General features: G+C 38.2%; 1 protein-coding gene across 2 annotated transcripts in view; it reads right to left on the bottom strand.

The window, feature by feature from the left end:
- Positions 1-253: 253 nt before the first annotated feature.
- Positions 254-20368, bottom strand: part of SMIM14 (small integral membrane protein 14) — a 70662-nt gene continuing 50547 nt past the window's right edge. For both annotated transcript variants that reach the window (XM_059163228.1, XM_059163220.1), the window contains 3 exons: positions 16026-16074; positions 5677-5819; positions 254-3378 (listed from right to left, as the gene is read on the bottom strand). In XM_059163228.1, coding sequence (XP_059019211.1) covers positions 3346-3378; positions 5677-5819; positions 16026-16074 — 225 coding nt within the window. In that variant the 3' untranslated portion in view covers positions 254-3345. The remainder of the gene's footprint in view (positions 3379-5676; positions 5820-16025; positions 16075-20368) is intronic.

Here is a 20368-nt window from a genome sequence, read left to right as displayed (position 1 = left end):
GGAGGAAATTAAAAAATAAAAGAGTAAGTAAAGAAATGTAATTGTGATCTAATCTAGAGATTCTCAGACTCCCTACTTCTGAATATTGGCCCCACTGCTATTACATACATATTTTTCTTGTAACTTAAAGTTCTCTCTGTGGAAGGTCTTCAGTTAGGGGTAAAAAGTCTTACAAGGACACCGTTTAATAAAGGATGTAAACGTTCTACTAAGCAAAAGATTCATTTCCCCAAAAAAGCCAAACAGAAAACAATACGTTACTAATGTTTTCTATTTATTCATTAATAAAAAGTGCATAGTACAAGCCCTTTATCCCAGTCCAAGTACTCAGTAAAAGATTACAATAAACCCTGGATGGCACAGACATGATTTGTTTGGCATGACTTAAACATTGAAAAACAGCAATTCATACTTAGTACATCACATGACCACTTTCGCTTTTAACAAAGTAATCATTAGACATGGTAACAAATACATATGCTCTTCATTTAGAAATATCATGTTAAGACTAAATCTACTATTGCAACAACAAAAATTTAACCCCTTAAGTGTAAACTCTTCATTTCTCCTCAAGTTGCTGTTTTGTGTCTTAAGCTGACGAGCTGGTCAAATTTTAGCATGTTTATTTAGAGTGACAGGCTTTAATTCAGAGTGATACATTTCCAAGGTTCCTTTGAAAATAAAAGAATTCAGTCATTCTATAAACACTATCACATCACATACCACGATGACACTAAAAGTGACCATGGACTAGCTGAACCTTATAGTTACTTTAGAAAATTTCTGCAAGTTTATTTAAAATATGACTTGCTGGCCATGGGATAGTGCTTGGATAGATACATGATAAACTCTTTTACTATACACAGTTCCAATGTTAACTTTTTCCATATGGAAAGCTAGAAATCATTATTTTGCATAAGGGACATTACATGACTCTCAAACAAAATAAACTTATTGTTATTTGTGGAACATTTAAGAGCCCAAAGTGACTAAAATATGAAGCTTTATCTTTCCTTTCTCCAGATTATTTAAAAATGAATGTAGCCACAGTTCCGGTGAATATAAGCCAAGTAATGAGTAAGAGTGTGTTCAATAAAAAGGCCAAATGTAGAAGCTTTAAGAATTAAATAGAGTAATATAAATTACTAGTTAGGTTAACAGGAATACTTTATAAGCAGTAGTATGTGGTCTTTCTCAGGAATGCAGAGAAATTTTACAAGCAAAAAAAACCCAAAACTAAGTATTTCTCTAGGAACTTTTGTTCCTAATTAGACGGTCCATATAGAAAAGGTTAATATACTAGATGTTCTGTCAATTAAGTGTATGTGACAGAAATGAAGAACCAGGAATGAGAATCCAGATTTGTAGGTCTCTAGCCAACTAACACTAGACACTCTTGTTTCCTCGTCAAGGCCAACTGGCTTCAACCAAAGCCAATTCTCAATTACTTGTGAGCCACAGATTCAGTGGATGCATCAGCATCTCTGCCAGAGGCTGGCTTTCTAGCAGCTTAGAGAACAGACTGCTAGGATGTATGTGCAAGCCTTCAAAGTCCAGGGGCCAAGGGCAGAAAAAGGAATGCTTATAGAGATTTAACTCCAACCTATGCCATCCCTGCCCTTTCCACATTGAATACTCTAACAGCTGTAAAGCTGAGAACACTTCCAGTAGGCCACAGCAAGAGGAAGATTTAAATCTATGGTGCTCCCTTATCTAAGATTTGACTTACCTGTGTTATGATACCCCTCAATTAGCACAAGTAACTAAGAATAGATGACACTATGTCAAGAAATTGAGCTCAAAGCTAAGATCCACAGAAGGAATGCAAGCAGTCAATATTGGATTATATAAGGAAATGAAGCCCTTAAAAAGTTTATGGCCTAAAATGTAATCATAATAAAGGGGGAAAAAATACCCTAGGAGCATCACACAATTGTATCAGAGACTCTATTAAACAGTACAATGATATAGAGAAGTTTATTAATTCATACATGTAATTTCTCAGATCGGTAACAGTGAAAAGCTAGACTGATCTGGGGGGAAAATCCTTACATCGATAGCAAAATATCTTCTAGCCCCCATAAACCATCCTGTAATCACTTCCTAAGAAAAAAATTCCATAACCACATAGGTCATGCCAGACTTGTATTTATGCCATTTGTTTTCATTTTCTTTCAAACTGAGCAAAACAATACAACCTTTTACTTTTTATACATTTCAAAATTTTACTTATAATAATGTTCCTCCCCACCCCAATCCATCTTATTACTAGAAAAGAATGAGATAAGGGGTGAGAAAAAAGATCCTTGATTGCTTTTTCATTTTCCTCTTTTTCCCTTGGAGTAAACCATCAAATATTTTCTGAAGTTAGAAGGGTAACAAAAGACTCAATTTTTTCTTCACAGAAAAAATAGGCTAAATAAGTAAACAGCATTCAAATGTCAGCAACCAAATAAGCCCCAATACAGCTTTCAGAGTTCCATTTAACAGGGAAGAGTTAGAACAGAAAAGGTTCCTGAGAGGCACCCATTTAACAAATAAATTATAGCTTAAATTATTACTGTATAGAATATACCTGGCAAAGGCAGAAAGCGTTAACTTTTTTCCTCCTTTCATGAACCTTATAAGGCTAAAATGGACTGTAAATCACCCACCATATTTAAATCATGCTTATTTAAAGTTCTCCTAATATTAGACATTTTTGTGGGAATAGAAAACTTAGTAAACAACTATTTCATTTCTTCTCCCCTCTTTTTTCTAGCTACATAAGCCAGTTGTAGTGGATGACACAGATCTGGAAAATATTCCAAAGGCTGCCACAGTCCCAAGAACTAGAAAAAACTGCTACCCACAAATAAACTATTAAGGTAAATGTAAATACAGTGTGGTTCTAATTTTTTTTTCATACAATCTCAGAGAACACCAAGTAACTTTATAAATACCTTATGAAAAAAAAGCAATTTTAAAAACCTATCAAAACTATTTAAAATATTTAAAGGCAGGATCCCAAATTTCCTTCAATCAGGCCAGAAATCATCACAAAAAAATTATGATCACAGTTACAAATAGAATGAGTGGAATGTTTAAGTTGAGGATAACCAAAAAGGCCCATGTAAAGTTTTTAATATAATCATTTACTCAAATATACTGTAAAAAGGAATGGTGATAACACAGGAAGCAAAAATAAGCTTGCGAGTGAAATTTCTAGAAGCTCATGAAAACAATACCATCCCATATTGCAGATGCAAAAGGAAAAACAGTCTAATGGGGTTAAGAGTACTCTGGTCATCTTCGTTCATTTGGTCGTGCAAGGTGTTAACTATTTTCACTTCCCATATCACAAAGTTAGTCCACAGGAGGGGCTGGTGGATCTTGTCCCTGGCATTAGAAAGACAGAAATTATGGAACCGACTTCTTGAATCCTAGTGCAACCGATCTAGCACATAATAAGAACTGAAGACATGACCCCCACCCTCCAATCCCTAATCATATACTTATTTGGACTTCTCTTGTGCTGTTACACCAGGGAACACTAGATTAACACTATAATTCACCAACGTTTGTCTCACTCCTCCCTGTGGTATGGAAGAAAGGGAAACTATGTAACAGTAAAATGATTTGGATGACACTGCTCTCCCTGACAGCTCCAGAGGTGACATTTACATCAATAAAGATGGCACCATCCCTCTGGCTCAGGGTGACCGAGCACATTACAAAGTAAGGTAGAGACTCTTGTTTCTCCCTACCGAAGGTCAATAAGGAAGCATGTGGCCCCTGTTGCTACTGGCAGGCATTCTGTGACCACAAAGGGAGCCCACTTTGGAGCGAAGCTGATGGCTGAAGAAAGAAAGTAGGTCTTTGATGATATTGTTTTTGGTTTGTGTGGTTTTTTTTTAAAGATTTTATTTATTTATTTGACAGAGAGATCACAAGTAGGCAGAGAGGCAGGCAGAAAGGGAAGGGGAAGCAGGCCCCCTGCTGAGCAGAGAGCCTGATGTGAGGCTCGATCCTGGGACCTTGAGATCATGATCTCAGCGGAAGGTAGAGGCTTAACCCACTGAGCAACCCAGGCGCCCCCTCTGGTGATGTTGTTTAAAAATCCAAACACTAATCCTACTTCTCTGGATATCCTAATGTGTGAACCAATAGAGCCACTTGTTTAAACCAAGCAGAGCTGATCACTGTTACTTGCAAGAGAAAGTATGTGAACTGGAAGGGAAAGTTCAAAGTTTTTAGGAATCTTCAGGGAGATGCCATTTATTTATTGTGACACATTACAGGAGGTGCTGGTGGAGGCTGGTCAATTTTCTACTCGAAATTAGTATGTTTTCTTGTTTACTCCTTAGGGCAGTGGGCCTACTAGCCAAGAACTGCTGAGCTATGATGAAATAAGGTTTTGGGGCTGTCATCTTAAATTTCTGTCCCTTTCGATGGCTTCTAGGCCAGGTTATTAAGTTGGATTTCTTTAGCTGCAAATGTTGAGGAAGTTGCTCTCTGATATGAAAGTAATAAAACTATACCTAGAAAGTAAGAAAAAATACCAAGAAGAAAGCATCTTACCAGGATAACATACACGCTATTTTATGGATACCTTCTTCTCCAAAAGAAACAAAGAAAAAAAAAATTTAAGGCTTTTTATATAGAGCTAATGATGCCTTCTTTCTTAATGTCAGCATGGCTATGTATCTAAATGTTCCTTTCCTAAACAAACCAAAGCACTGACCAATTATCATTCCACATTTGCTTTCTCCCACGTAAAGAGTTAGTTTAACTCAACTTCTAATATTAGCAATACAAGACTGTGGAAAAAAAGAAGTTATTTTAGGAATTCCACATGGTGAAGATTGGAGAAGGGAATCAGTGGGATAATTTGGTGTTCAACAAGTGAATTCACCATGTAAATATCTTTAAGGAAGTAATATCCAAGACAAATAGAAAAGAAAAAATATAAATACCCATTCTCCAAACGATTAAAAGGAATCCTTCCATGAAGTTTCTGTTAAAGACAGCACCAAAAACTCCCTGTTGGGTCACTTTATTTATCATGTTTTTTTATCTAGAAGGTTCTAAAAATGGTAGTTATCAGGACTATCAAGGTTTGCTAACATGAATGATCCTATTTCTCCTTCATCAGTTCAGTTGACCTATTATGCAGAAATGGAAGAGTTTAAGAGAAATTGGATGGGAAAACAAGAGGAAAAAGGGTTTTCACCAGACAGGCTCAGGTCCTCTATTGTATTTAACAGCTAAGAAAGAAGGGGAGAAACTGAAGTAGAGGGAAAAACATTTGAACTAGTGAGCTAGTGAGAGAATTTAGGAAGCTGAAGGGACTAACTGTGAGGAACTGGGGAGTGGAAGACTGAGATTTGAGAATACTGCTGTGGTTTCTTACAAACTGGATTTTTTTTTTTATATTAAGAAAGACTGGAATGTGAGTGAAGATTGGAATGTGTTTTAAAATTCTCTTTGGGCTACAGGTCTGTGCTTTTCTATGTAACTCCTTGAAGACTAAGCTATTTGGCGTTGCAAGATTTATAAGGACTCCATGGCAAGAACTTACTCCATGAGTTAAATCTTCCTTTTGCTAATTCTGGTATTTCAGTCAAAACAAACTCCTCCCATTTCCAGGCCATACCCCTCCCTTATCCAAATGAATTTCTAATCCACAACACTTACATTATGAGGACTGGTTGGCTTGCCCGTTAGGTTGGATCCTCTTAGATTAGGAGGTCTCAGTAGAAACAAGATCACTGCAATAACCATCCAGGCCATCAAGATCATGGTAATACTGATGCCATTATCACCAGAGGGCCCTGGTACTAAAGACAAACAAAAAATATATTTGAAAAAAAAACTGTAGCATGGTTATAACGTTGTTAGATAATATAAAAAGAAATTCCAATATTTAAATGCCAATTTCAAAAATTGTATCAATTTAAAAGTTGTATAAATAACTTTAAGAAGTGCAATTATGAAATACATCTTCAACTTCCCTTTCTTCTTGTGAGAATACTAAATGGTTAATGGTATAAAACAGTCATAGGACAAAACCTATATTACATAAGGATTTTAATAGTCTAGTGGTTCTTAATATTTTGGTGTGATAGAATTCTTTGAGCATTTAGAAAAATTACGGATTCTTTCTACTCTAAGAACTCATGTATACACACTCAATTTTGCATATAATTTGGAAGGTTCATAAATGCACAAAGCCACCAATCCCTAGACACGTTGAGATCTATAAAACCCAGATTAAGACCACCTGATGTACAGTAAAAACACTCTACTTCAGGACGGGAGAATTCTGCATTTTAATTACAGAAGCAGCATGAAAAAATAACAGTATAAGGAAAAGGGATTATCTGGGTTGTATAATATATAAATGAATTTCATGATATTCTCAAACAAAGAGTAATAATTTGGCCTTCTTTTTTGCAAAAAGAAGTTGGATTCAGATCTAGATATTCTAAAGTCTATGCATTTATCAAAAGAAAATTGTCAGGGCTGTGTGTGTTGGTCTCTCCCAGCTGCCTGAGGCAGCCATATCTTATTTAATCCATTATAACAAGTACCTAGCCTAGTGCTTGGCCCACAGTATGAGCTTAACAAGTTTCTGATAAATAAACTTATCGTTGAGGTACATTAGAGAACTCAGTTGCCAAAAATGAAAATTAAAGATTAGATTTCTAAAGAAAAACAGTGTATCTACATGGTTACTCAAATAGTTCACCAGGACTGTAACTGTTTAGTTTAGTTTCCCCGCCTGGAGAAAAAGAAGAAATCCAGACAAGACGTTGAAACTAAGCTGATGCACGAAACTGGGGTACATGGGCCCAGGTCTCACTCCCAAGCAAGGGAAGGGATGGGTGGCCTTACTGAGGCCGAGGGTTAGTGACCAAAAGGAACAACAGTCAAGCAATTGCTCCGCTGGCCCAGGCTGGAGAGGAATGTGGCCTCTTGTCCAAGCCCCCATCACTTCCCCAGAAACAGAAAATAACAGGACTCCAGGTCACCAAAACTGTGTTATCACACAATGCATTAGTATTTTTTTCCTCTGTATCATACCCATTCCTTTCTTTGTTCTCTCCAACTATATTAAACGTGCCTCCCTCGTAACTAAGACAATTTCTCCACTTGGCTTTAGATCACATCTCTCTTGCAGAGATCTTATCCATTACCTACTCTCTTATGTATTCAACACCGCTCCCCGTTGCAGCCATCCTGTAAATCACTTAAACACATCAACTTTCCCTACTTGGGGGGAAACAAATCCCTCCCTCAAACCCTTTCCTTGCCCAGCTATCAAAGCTAACATCTTAAGAAATGACTACATTTCACTACCTCCCATTCATCCCTTCAGGTGGGTACCCACCTCCATCCTGGAAACAGCTCTTCAAAAGGTCGCCTATACCTCTCCATGCTTCTAAGTCTCATGGATAATTATAGAGCTCATTTTCCAGGACCATTCTCTCCTTTTTAAAACACTTTCTTCCTTTGTCTTGCCTGACTACTGCCTAATTTTCTTTCTTACACTTACGACTCCATATATGCTTATTCTCCTCTTCCTGGCTTTTATTTATTTATTTTTATTATTATTTTTAAAGATTTTATTTATTTGACACAGAGAGAGAGAATAAGTAGGGGGAGCAGCAGGCAGAGGGAGAGGGAAAAGCAGAGTCCCCGCTGAGCAGGGAGCCGGATGCGGGGCTTGATCCCATAACCCTGAGATCATGATCTTTCATGATTAGAGATACTAGGTATCTGAACTGAGTTGGACTTGCTGAAATATTCAGAAACAAAGATGAATGGAATCACTGAAGGCTTTCTGTGATTATCTGCAGTCCCTATGACAAGACACTTCATCAAGTCTCAAAACGGGTATGCTACTCAAATTCCTTCAGACTACATACATGCAGTGAAAACAAACAACTATAAGGAACAGCTTTTAAAAAAACCTTTTTTAAAAAAGTTTTAGTTTTATTTAAGTAACGTCTACATCCACCATGGGGCTTGAAAGTCACTATCCGGAAATTAAGAGTTACACGCTCTTCTGACTGATCCAGCCAGGAGCCCGAAGGAGCAGCTATTTTAAAGTCAGTAAAGAGAGGTGGATAGGCTCTGGCCACTGTGTGTGTGTGTGTTTTTGTTTGTTTTTTCTTTTAAAGATTTTATTTATTTATTTGACAGAAAGAGATCACAAGTAGGCAGAGAGAGAGCAAGGGAAACAGGCCCCCTGCTGAGCAGAGAGCCTGATGAGGGACTCAATCCCAGGACCCCGAGATCATGACCTGAGCGGAAGGCAGCGGCTTAACCCACTGAGCCACCCAGGTGCCCTGTTTGGCTTTTTTTTCTAAGTGAGTTTTCTTTTTTTGAGATTATTTATTTATCTGAGAGAGAGAGAGAGAGAGAGATCACAAGTAGGCAGAGAGAGGAGGAAGGAGGCCCCCCACTGAGCAGAGAGCCCGATGAGGGGCTCAATCCCAGGACCCTGATCTCATGACCTGAGCCGAAGGCAGAGGCTTAAGCCACTGAGCCACCCAGGCGCCCCACCACTGTGGTTTTTAGTGTGATAACTTTTTGGCACTTACAAATATCAGGGGCACAATCACATGGGAGTTACAAAATCTGTTTCCTTACTGTCTAGAAACTTTGTCTTAAGAGAGTAAATGCTTTTTATTCTAGGTCTGGAAAGACATGAAATAAAAAAATGTAAAAGGACTCTACATGAAAGTACAGCATTCTATTTTGCTTAAAGTTTAAGTCTTTAGTTACAAGCAAATGTATTACACATAGCTTACAAAGGGAATAGTCACAATAAAGCCATTAACTTAGCTGGATACCAGGAAGATGAAAGAGTAGAGAGGGAGGCTCTAAGAGCTGGTGGATCCCAAAGGATTATTTCTATAAATTGATACAGGTTTCCAGTGGAAAAGTAGAAAAAGAACAAGAGTGAATGTGGCACAGTAGCACCAGAAGGTTTTCACTCCATAATTTTGGGGTTGTAGAGAATAATTACATTATCTCCAGCACAGCTACCTGTTTTCAAGTTGATTTACTCCAGAATCACGTTAGTGGTTGAGCCGGTTTCCATATAACACTTTATCTGAAAGGCAGTCTTTTGGAAGAGCGAGCAGACTTGCTCTGTACTGCTCTAGACAGCAAAACTATAGGTGAACACCACAATGAAGCGGAGGTTAGCTCAATATAAAGAATCATGCGGCAACTGAATCTGCTAACACATTGCAGCTAAATTCTGCTACCACACAAAGTCATGAGCTCCATATTCAATTAAATCATCTCAAATACATGCAATATGATACCATGGCAGGCACAATGGGTACTGTGATCTAATAAGAAATACAGATTTGGTTTTCATTCCAGTTCCTGGCAAAGAAATCCTAAAACCCTTGGAATTTCCCGAGAGACAGGAGAGAAATGTCATTTGTTGTTACTAATAATAAACTTGAGTCTACGCTAATGAGGTGACCTTGATGGGCCTCTTGAGAGCTTCAGGATGGGGTCTGCTTGCCAGAGTTGGACCATATAGTTAGAAAGCTGGAACTTTCAGCTCTACTCCCTAACCTCCAGAGAGGAGAGGGGCCGGAGATCGAGTTAATCACCAATGACCAATGATTTAGGCATTCACATCTACAGAATGGAATCTCCATAAAAACTCTGAACAGTGGGGTTCAGAGAGCTTCCTAATTGGTGAATACTTGGAAAATATTGGAGTACTGGGAAAGTGGCATACCCAGAGTAAACAGGGAAACTCTGCACCCCTCCGCCACATACCTTGCCCTGTACAACCCTTCTGTCTGATTGTTCTTTAGTTGTACCCTTTATGATACACTCGTAACGTAAGTAAACTGTTTTCCTGAGTTCTGTGAGCCATTCTAGCAAATTACTGAAATTGAGAAGGGACTGTGGGGACTCTTAATTAATATGTATTTTATGAAAACAGCAAAAACTCACTGGAGAAAATTTAGAATACAAAGAAAAGTAATTCTATCGCCCACAGGAAACAACTGCATAAACTGTTTAAAAATACGGCTTTCAGACAGGATTTCCACCAAATGCTGAAGGAAGCAGTAGAGAAAAACTGGCCAATGTAACTAAATTGATACTTAAGGTCTAAAGTTTTGTCTTTATATGTAGATTAAGAAATAAAATCTCACTCAAAGAAATAAAGAGTTTATTTGGTTTAAGGGGCGGCTGGCTCGAGCATGGTAAATACCACAAATGTAATACATACTTGTTTTTCCATAAGGAGTTCAATAAGATTATTTTCAACTAGAAGAACAGGTTTTAACTTAACCTGCTAGGGAAAAATTTTGAGCTGCTTGTCGGAGGGCATAGTGTCATTTGTTGTTACTAATAATAAACTTGAGTCTACGCTAATGAGGTGACCTTGATGGGCCTCTTGAGAGCTTCAGGATGGGGTCTGCTTGCCAGAGTTGGACCATATAGTTAGAAAGCTGGAACTTTCAGCTCTACTCCCTAACCTCCAGAGAGGAGAGGGGCCGGAGATCGAGTTAATCACCAATGACCAATGATTTAGGCATTCACATCTACAGAATGGAATCTCCATAAAAACTCTGAACAGTGGATGCTACTGAAAAATATACCACAAAGAGATCAAGACTGGAGGAACCACCACCCAGTATCCCAACAATCTAACACAAAGTCCGCACATGACCATTACCTTCTTGTTCAGAGGCTGCACCAGTGGACAATGATCTGACAAAATTTCTACTTTGGGTGAAGCACTGTACTAGCTCCTATTTCTCTAAGTTGTTGTATTTACAGAATTTAATGGGCCATCCGGTTTACACAGCAGTAACAATAATTAATAATGCAATTGAAGTCCTTCTATAATAGCACTTGCTGTATTTAGTGTCAGATACAAAATAAAGTGGAGCTCAGCTTCAAGGATAGTAAGTATAAGCAACTAGCCTATTAATAAATGCGATTTGGTATTATGCCAAAAGCCTTAAAATTTACATAAAATGTAGGAGGGGGAGTTAAAATGTGGGGATTTATTGGGATCACACTTTAGTTGTTATCAACTTAAAATAGACTCTTCTAAGCTGTTTTATGTAAGTATCATGGTAACCACAAAACAAAAGCCTATAGTAAATACACAGAAGATAAAGAGAAAGAAATATAAGCATAACACTAAAGAAAGTCCTCAAACCACAAAGGAAGAAAGCAAGAGAAGAAAGGAACAGAAAGGAACTATAAAAACAGCCAGAAAATAATGAACACAATGGCAAGTATATATACCCATCACTAATTATTTTAACTGTAAGCAAACTAAATTCTCCAATCAAAAGACAGAGTGGTGGGGTGCCTGGCTGGCTCTGTCAGCATGTGACTTTTGATCTCAGGGTCATGAATTCAAGCCCCATGTTGGGTGCAGAGCTTAAAAAAAAAGCAGAGTGGCTGATGGATTAAAAAAACAAGACCTATCTATATGCTGCCTATAAGAGACTCACTTCAAATATAATGACATACACAGACTGAAAGTGAAGGCACAGAAAAAGATATTCCATGCAAACAGAAACCAAAAGAAAGCTGGAGTAGCTATACTCATATCAGATAAAATCAATTTTAATACAAAGACTGTAAGAGACAAATAAGGGCATTACATAACGAAGGGGTAAATCCAGTAGGAGGATATGACATTTGCAAATATTTATAGGAACACCTAATATATAAAGGAAATATTAACAGACCTAAATGGAGAAACAGACAGCAATACAGTAATAGTAGAAGACTTTAATACCTCACTTATATCAGTGGACAGATCACCTAGACAGGAAATCAATATGGAAACATCAGCCTTAAAAGACACATCAGACTAGATGGACTTAACTGTATACACAGAACATTCCAGCCAAAACCAACACAATACACATTCTTCCCAAATGTACACAGAACATTCTCTAGAACAAATCAGATGCTGACCACACTGAAATCATACTAAGGATCTTTTCCGACCACAGCAACATAAAACTAGAAGTCAACTATACAAAGAAAGTTGGAAAATTCACCAATATGTAGAGATTAAACACACTACTGAACAGCCAGTAGATTAAAGAAAAACAAAATTTTTTAAAGACAGTATTCACCCACTTTTATTTTATTTATTTATTATTTTTAAAATTAGGCTCCAAACCCAACATGGGACTTGAACTCAGGACCCTAAGATCAAAAGTTACATGCTCTACTGACTGAACCAGCTAGGTGCCCCAGAAAAAATTTTTCATAGAATCCGAAAATATCCCAAATCAAACAAACATGGAAATATAACACCCAAATTTAGGGGATGCAGCAGAAGCAGTTCTAAGTGGGAAGGTCAGAGTGATAACATTCTAAGTTCTAAGTGGGAAGGTCAGAGTGATAAATGTCTGCCTCAAGAAATAAGGAAAGTCTAATTTTAAACCCCAAAAGAAAAAAAGAACAAATGAAGCCCAGAGTCAGTAGATATAAGGAAATACCAAAGACTAGAGTAGAAATAAATGATACATAAATTAAAAAGTTAACAGAAAAGATCAATACTGAGTCTCTGAAAAGATAAACAAAACTGACAAACCTTTAGTCAGACTAACCAGGAAAAAGAGGGACAGGACTCAGCTAAAATCAGAAATGAAAAAGGAGATGTTACAACTGACAGTACAGAAATATAAAGGATGAAAACAGACTAGTATGAATCATCATATACCATATTCTTGATATATAATCATATACTAAGAAATGACTAAATTCCTAGAAACATGCAGCCACCAACAGAAAATCTGAACAGACTGATAACTAGTAAGGAGAAGAATCAGTAATGAAAAACCTCCCAACAAACCAAAGTCCAGGACCAGATGGCTTTACTGATGAGTTCTACCAAACATTTTTTTTTTAAAGATATTATTTATTTATTTGGCAGAGAGCGCTAGAGAGCATAAGCAGGCAGAGCAGCAGAGGGAAAGGGAGAACGCTTTTCACCGAGGAGGGAGCCCGATGCAGGGCTTGATCACAGGACCCTGGGATCATGACCTGAGCCGAACGCAGACGCTTCACCAACTGAGTCACCCAGGTGCACCAAACTAAAAGACTTCTGCACAGCAAAGAAAGCAATCAACAAAATAAAAAGGTAACCTACTGAATACAAGAAAATATCTGCTCTTTAAAAAAAAGATGGGGGTGCCTGGGTGGTACAGTCAATTAAGCATTCAGCTCAGGTTGAGATCTCAGGGTCCTGAGATCGAGCCCTGCATCGGGTTCCACGCTCAGCACAGCATCTGCTTTGGACTCTCTCCCTTTCTCTCTGCTCCTTCCCACTGAGCACATGCTCAATGACTAAAATAAATCTTTTTAAAAAAAAATATTTTATTTATTTATTTGACAGAGAGAGAGAGATCACAAGTAGGCAGAGAGGCAGGCAGAGAGAGAGGAGGAAGCAGGCTCCCTGCCGAGCAGAGAGCCCAATGCAGGGCTTGATCCCAGGACCCTGGATCATGACCTGAGCCGAAGGCAGAGGCTTAACCTACTGAACCACCAAGGCGCCCCTAAAATAAATCTTAAAAAAAAAAAAGGAGAGAATATTTGCAAATCATATAAATATTCAAATATTTGAATATTTTTTGTGTTAATATTCAAAATATATAAAGAACCTATATAGCTCAATAGCAAAAAACAATCCGATTAAAAAATCATCAGAAGACTTGAACAGGCATTTTCCCAAAGACGACGCAGATGGCCAACAGATCAAAATCACTAGTCATCAGGAAATGCAAACAAAAGCATAATGAGGTATCATCTTATGCCTGTTAGAAAGTCTATCACCCAAAAGACAGGAAATAAGTGTTGGTGAGGCTATAGAGAAAAAGAGCCCTTGTGCACTGTGGGTAGGAAGGTAAACTGGTGCAGCCATTATGAAAGACAGTATGTAGTTTTCTCAAAAAATTTAAACAAGAACTACCATTATATGATCCAGCAATTCTACTTCTTGGTTTTTTACAAGGAAAATGAAAACATTAATTCAAAAAGATATATGCACACCCATGTTCAATGCAGCACTATTTACAAGAGCTAAGAGCTGGAAACAATCAAGTGTCCATCAAGGAATGAATGGATAAAGAAGGTGCAGTGTACATATACAAGAGAATATTTTTCAGCCACAAAAACAATGAAATTTTGACATTGTGACAACATGGATGGATGTGAAATAAGAAAGACAGAGAAAGACAAATGCCGTATTATCTCACTTATATGTGGAATCTAACAAAACAAAACAAGCTCATAGACACAAAGAAACTACTGGTGATTGCCATAGGGAGGTGAAGGGTAGGAGAAAGTGAAGTGGAAGAAGAAGGTAAAAAAAACAACTTAAAAATGTGCATACAAAGGATGCTTGTTCAACTATCATTTGTAATAGCAAAAAATATAAGAGCAGCCTAAAATTTCAATGAAAGGAAATAATTTAAACACTGGTATATCCCCGGGCGCTTGGGTGGCTAAGTCAGTTAAGCATCCAACTCCTGATTTCGGCTCAGGTCATGAGGTCACAGTCATGAGCTAAAGGTCCAAGTCTGGTACCACACTCAGCAGGGAGTCTGCTTGAGATTTTCTAGCCCTCTCCCTCTGACCCCTCCCCTGCTTGCATGAATAAGCTTGTGTTCTAAAATAAATTTTTTTTTAAACAATTTTTTTTTTTTTAAACAAACAAAGAGGGGCGCCTGGGTGGCTCAGTGGGTTAAAGCCTCTGCCTTTGGCTCAAGTCATGATCCCGGCGTCCTGGGATCGAGCCCCACATCAGGCTCTCTGCTCAGCAAGGAGCCTGCTTCTACCTCGCTCTCTGCCCGCCTCTCTGCCTAATTGTGATCTCTGCCTGCCAGATAAATAAATAAAATCTTTAAACAAACAAACATACAAACACTGGTGTATCCCCATAAAGTATTATTATTTAGTCAGTTACTATTTTTTTAAATAGTAAAATATATACTGATATGTTTACAGTAGTGAAAAACAACACACACAAAGTGATTCCATTTTCCTAAGTGTTTTAAAATTAATTGTACCAGGTTTCAGACTCCCATTAATGTCACACTTCCGTTCTTAGTCAAATTATTATGCCCTACGACAGAACTGGCTTAAATGTTAGTTATTAGTTCCCCTCAAGTCATCTGTATCCTGAAAAAAAAAAGATGTCTCACCTAATAGCCAGTCTAGGGGCACTGGGTGGCTCAGTCGGTTGAGCCTTCAACTCTGGGTTTTAGCTTCCATGGGTTGTGAGATAGAGCCTCAAGTTGGCTCCGTGCTCAGTGGGGAATTTTCCTTTCCTTTCTCTCTCCCTCTGCCCCTCCCCCTATTTGTGTGCACCCTCTCTCTCTAAAATAAATCTTAAAAAAAAAAAAAAAAAAAGTAGTCACCAAGTCTCTCAGCTATATTCACAATGCAGGATCCATCTTCCTGCTCACATTCTCACTTTGTATATCAACACTGCCATAAAGCTACACTGAGAAACCTTCCAACTGCCTAAGCTCTCTTGAAAATGCCAATGTCAGAACCAAAAGGCCCCAAGTTTCCAAACCATAGGTAAGAATGGCTTCCTCCCTTCATTCAGAGGTTCCCAAAGCTGCCAATAGATGTAAAAAGATTATAGAGAAAGGGTGAGGGGTTTGTGCTAGTAGCCTTGATGGTCCGGTAGGACCAGCCAAAAGTGCGCTGTTACACATATGTTTGCAAGAAAAAGGTCTGAAAAGTTTTGCACCAAGTTGTCAATAATGGTTATCTTTTAGTATTCTGGAAGTCTTATCTATGATTTTAAAATTTTCTTCAATGATCAGAGTTTGTTTTCGAGGCAAAAAAAAATTTTTAATTAAAAAACTAAATATTTATGTAGGAAATACATTACTGAGAACCATTTCCTTAAACAGTAAACTGTAAGAAAAATTTCTGACAAATATTCACAGTTCTCTGTCCTCTAATTCTGCCCCCAGTGCTAAGGTTCCTCCTGTCCCATCATTACTTACATTCCTGAAGACATTCCGTGTCTGTGCAGTAGGACTGGGACTGCCTCAACTACAATGAATAAGAAGAAAGGAAAGTTAGCCATTGGACTTAACCAACAAGGGATAATCTTTATTAGAAAAGCCGTGTTTTATTTTTTAATGAATGTTACCATACTAGATATACCAGCAGAATACCAGCAGAATCAAACACTAACATAGACCACACTGAAGAGTAGTCCAGCTTTGGGGGCCTTTTTTCTACTAAAAATAATTTTCAAATATACTGTGATCTAATGCAGTTCACTTATCTAAATTAAGGAATTTTTTTTTTAAAGATTTTATTTATTTATTTGACAGAGAGAGATCACAAGTAGGCAGAGAGGCAGGCAGAGAGAGAGAGGAGGAAGCAGGCTCCCCGCTGAGCAGAGAGCCCGATGCAGGACTCGATCCCAGGACCCTGAGATCATGACCCGGGTCGAAGGCAGCGGCTTAACCCACTGAGCCACCCAGGCGCCCCAAAATTAAGGAATTTTTTTAAAAAGCACCTCTGACAGGGGCATCTGGGTGGCTCAGTGGGTTAGGCCTCTGCCTTCAGCTCGGGTCGTGATCACGGGGTCCTGGGTTCCAGCCCTGCGTCGGGCTCTCTGCTCGGTGGGGAGCCTGCTTAACTCTCTCTCTCTCTATCTGCCTGCCTCTCTGGCTACTTGTAATCTCTCTCTGTCAAATAAATAAATAAAATCTTTAAAAAAAAAAAAAAAAAAGCACCTGTGACAGAGACTCCTACTGCACGTTAATAGACTTCCCAAAGGAAAAGCTGTCAACTGTAGAAGACGACTAGAGAGTACACTCTGTTAATGAGATTTTTTTCTCACTGAAAATTAGAAGCAGATCAAGAAAAAACCAGATTCTATTTGTAGAAAATGTATCTTTGAAAGGGAGCAATCTATTTTTCTCTCTTTTTGCTTGTATTTGCATAAGCAGTGGCTGGATAAATAAGAAACTAATAAAAATGGATACTACAGGGGTTGAGAGGGGATGGAGGAGTAGACTCTGACAGAGACAAAAGCTGAAGTTTCCAATGTCTCTTTTTCCACAATTTAATTTGGGAACCATGTGCTTATCAATTTTCAAAAAAAAAAGTAAAAAGAAAAAAATAATCGTAGACATATATCATCCTTTTATGTTCACCTATGCTGAGACATTTTAGGATGTTTAGAAACGATAATATGATAAACCTTAAAATAGAGATGACTATATAGTAAAGAGAAGGAGGAGCATGGAACTTTTCAAATCAGCCTTGTTACTTTGTAATAATACCCTTTCTACATTACAGCAAAAACTCAACACTTGCAGTTGCTTGGAGAAAAGCAACAACAGAGTTGTTGTGCTTAGCTGGTTAAGTATGAGCTCTGCAGAAAGACCTGGTCTTTAAGTCTGGATCTGCAACTTTCTAGAGTTTCAAGGTCTTGGGAAAGGTCTTTAATACTTCTAAGCTTGAGTTCCCTCACCTGGTAAATCAGGTATACTGTTACCTATTTTGAGTACTAGTGAGAATTAAAACAGATAATGCATATGAAATGTAGTAACAACCCAAAAAATGTTAGTGATTATTACTACTGTGCCATACAAATTATAACCTCATCTAAGCTATTACCGCAATTAACTACACAAATCATTTTGTAATTTGTTCTCTAAGAGGACTGGACTTGCTTTGGTGTGTACCTCTAAAAGTCGTCCTACTTGAACTAAAATGGGAAAACAGATCATAATGTAAAAATATGCTGTATATCCTAACCCTAAATATGAAAGGAATTAATCAAAAAACTTCAAAAATTATACATTCTATGGCCATTATCAAAAAGACAAAAAACAACAAGTGTTGATGAGGACATGGAGAGAAGGGAGCCCTTGTGCAATGCTGGTGGGAATGTAATTTGGTGCAAGCCACTATGGAAAACAGTATGGAAGTTCCTCAAAAAATTAAAAATAGAATCACGGTATGATTCAGCAATTCCACTTCTGGGTATTTATCTAAAGAAAAGGAAAGTTCTAGTTTGAAAATATATGCACCCCCCATTTCAGCATTGCAACATTACTTACAATATCCAAGACATAGAAGCAAGCTAAATGTCCACCAGTGTACAAATGGGTAAGGAAAACATGGCAAACATACACAATGGGATATTATTCGGCCATTTGCAACAAGGATGGACTGGGAAGACATCAGGCTAAGTGAAGGTAGTCACAAAGAAAACATAAATACTATATGATCTCATATATTGTGGAATATAAAAACAAAAAGCAAACAGTTTATGGAAATAGAGACCAGATTATTATTTTGCCCAGATCCATCACAGAAATCACTGTGTGTGGCAGCCCTGGCCTGATGAAATGTATTTCTTAAGTAACAAGACCTGAATGTTAAAACGATTCCCTGATCCATGGGCTGCAGACACTCCACGGTGTGTTAGCAGGTATGAAAACAACATTCACTTTGTTGGAGATCATCATCACAGCTCTTGAGTAACCAGGTACATTGTCCAGGAGCAGTAATAATTTGAAAGGAATCTCTTTTTTTCTGAGCAGTAAGTCTCAGCGGGTTTAAAATATTCAGTAAACCATGTTGTAAGCAGATTGCTGTCAAGCAGGCTTTGTTGTTCCATTTACAGAGCACAGCAGAACAGAATCAGAATAATTCTTAAGAACCCTAGAATTTGGGGAACAGTAAGCACTTGATTTCAGCTTGAAGTTACCACCTACATTAGCCTCTAATAAGACAGTCAACTTGTCCTCTGAAGCCAAGTATTGACATAACTTTCCTCTCTGGCTAAGAAAGTACTAAACGGTGTCTTCTTCCAATAGAAGCTTTTTTATCTTCATTGAAAATCTAGTGTTAGGGACGTGTGGGTGGCTCAGTCCTTAAGCGTCTGCCTTCAGCTCAGGTCATGATCCCAGGTTCCTGGGATGGAGTCCCGCATTGGGCTCCCTGCTCAGTGGGAAGCCTGCTTCTCTCTCACTTCCCCTGCTTGTGTTCCTTCTGTTGCTGTATCTTCTATCTCCTTCTGCAGCTTCTATCAAATAAATAAATAAATAAATAAAGTATTTTTTAAAAGAAAATCTAGTGTTCCGTATGGTTGGTTACCTTCATGACTATCTCAGCTAGATCTTCTGGGTAACTTGCTGCAGCTTCAACAGCAACACTAGAGGCTTTACCTTGCACTTTTTGTTATGGAGATGACCTCTTTCCTTAAAACTCATGAATAACCTCTGTTAGCTTCAAACTTTTTCTTCTGCAGCTTCTTCACCCCTCTCAGACTTCAGACTTCATGGAATTGAAGAGATTTAGGCTCTTGCTCTGGATTGGGTTTTGGCTTAAGAGAAGATGGTGGCTGGCTGTTCTTCTATCCAGACCACTCAAACTTTACCATTATCAGCAATAAGGCTGTTTTGCTTTCTAATCATTCATGTGTTCGCTGGAATAGAACTTTTAGTTTTCCTTCAAGAACTTTTCTTCCAGGGTACTGGGTGGCTCAGTGGGTTAAAGCCTCTGCCTTCAGCTCAGGTCATGATCCCAGGATCCTGGGTTCGAGCCCCACATCGGACTCTCTGCTCAGCAGGGAGCCTGTTTCCCCCTCTTTCTCTCTGCCTGCCTCTCTGCCTACTTGTGATCTCTGTCAAATAAATAAATATAATCTTTAAAAAAAAAAAAAAAAGAACTTTTCTTTTGCATTCACAGCTTGGCTAACTGGCACAAGAGGCCTAGCTTTCAGTCCATCTCAGGTTTTGACATGCCTTTCTTACTAAGCTTAATCATTTCTAGTTTTTAAATTAAAGTATGAGATGTGGGACTCTTCCTTTCACTTCAACACTTAGAGGTCATAGGGTTATTCACTGACCCAATTTCAACACTGCAGTCTCTCAGGGAATAACAAGGACAGAGGAGAGGGAGAGAGATGGGGGCGGGGAGATAGCCAGTTAGTGAAGCGGTCACGACACACAACATTTATGGATTAAGTCTGCCATCTTATATGGGTGCAGTTCATGGTGCCCCCAAATCAATTATAATAGTAACATCAAAGACTACTGATCACAGATCACCAACATAAATAGTAATAATGATAAGGTTTGAAATATTATAAGAATTACCCAAATGTGACAGAGAGACACGAAGTGAGCAAATGTAGATAGAAAAATGGTACTGATAAGACTTGGCTCAATGCAGAGTTACTACAAACCTTCAGTCTGTAAAAAAATGCAGTATGTGAAAAGTGCAATGAAGTACAATTAACATTAGGTACACCTGTAGTTTAACTGAAACACAGCCACACTCATTCGTCTACAGATGCTTTCACTACAATAGCTGA

This window comes from Mustela lutreola, chromosome 1, assembly GCF_030435805.1.
Source record: "Mustela lutreola isolate mMusLut2 chromosome 1, mMusLut2.pri, whole genome shotgun sequence".
NCBI lineage: Eukaryota > Metazoa > Chordata > Mammalia > Carnivora > Mustelidae > Mustela > Mustela lutreola.
This window is presented reverse-complemented; position numbering and strand designations above follow the sequence as displayed.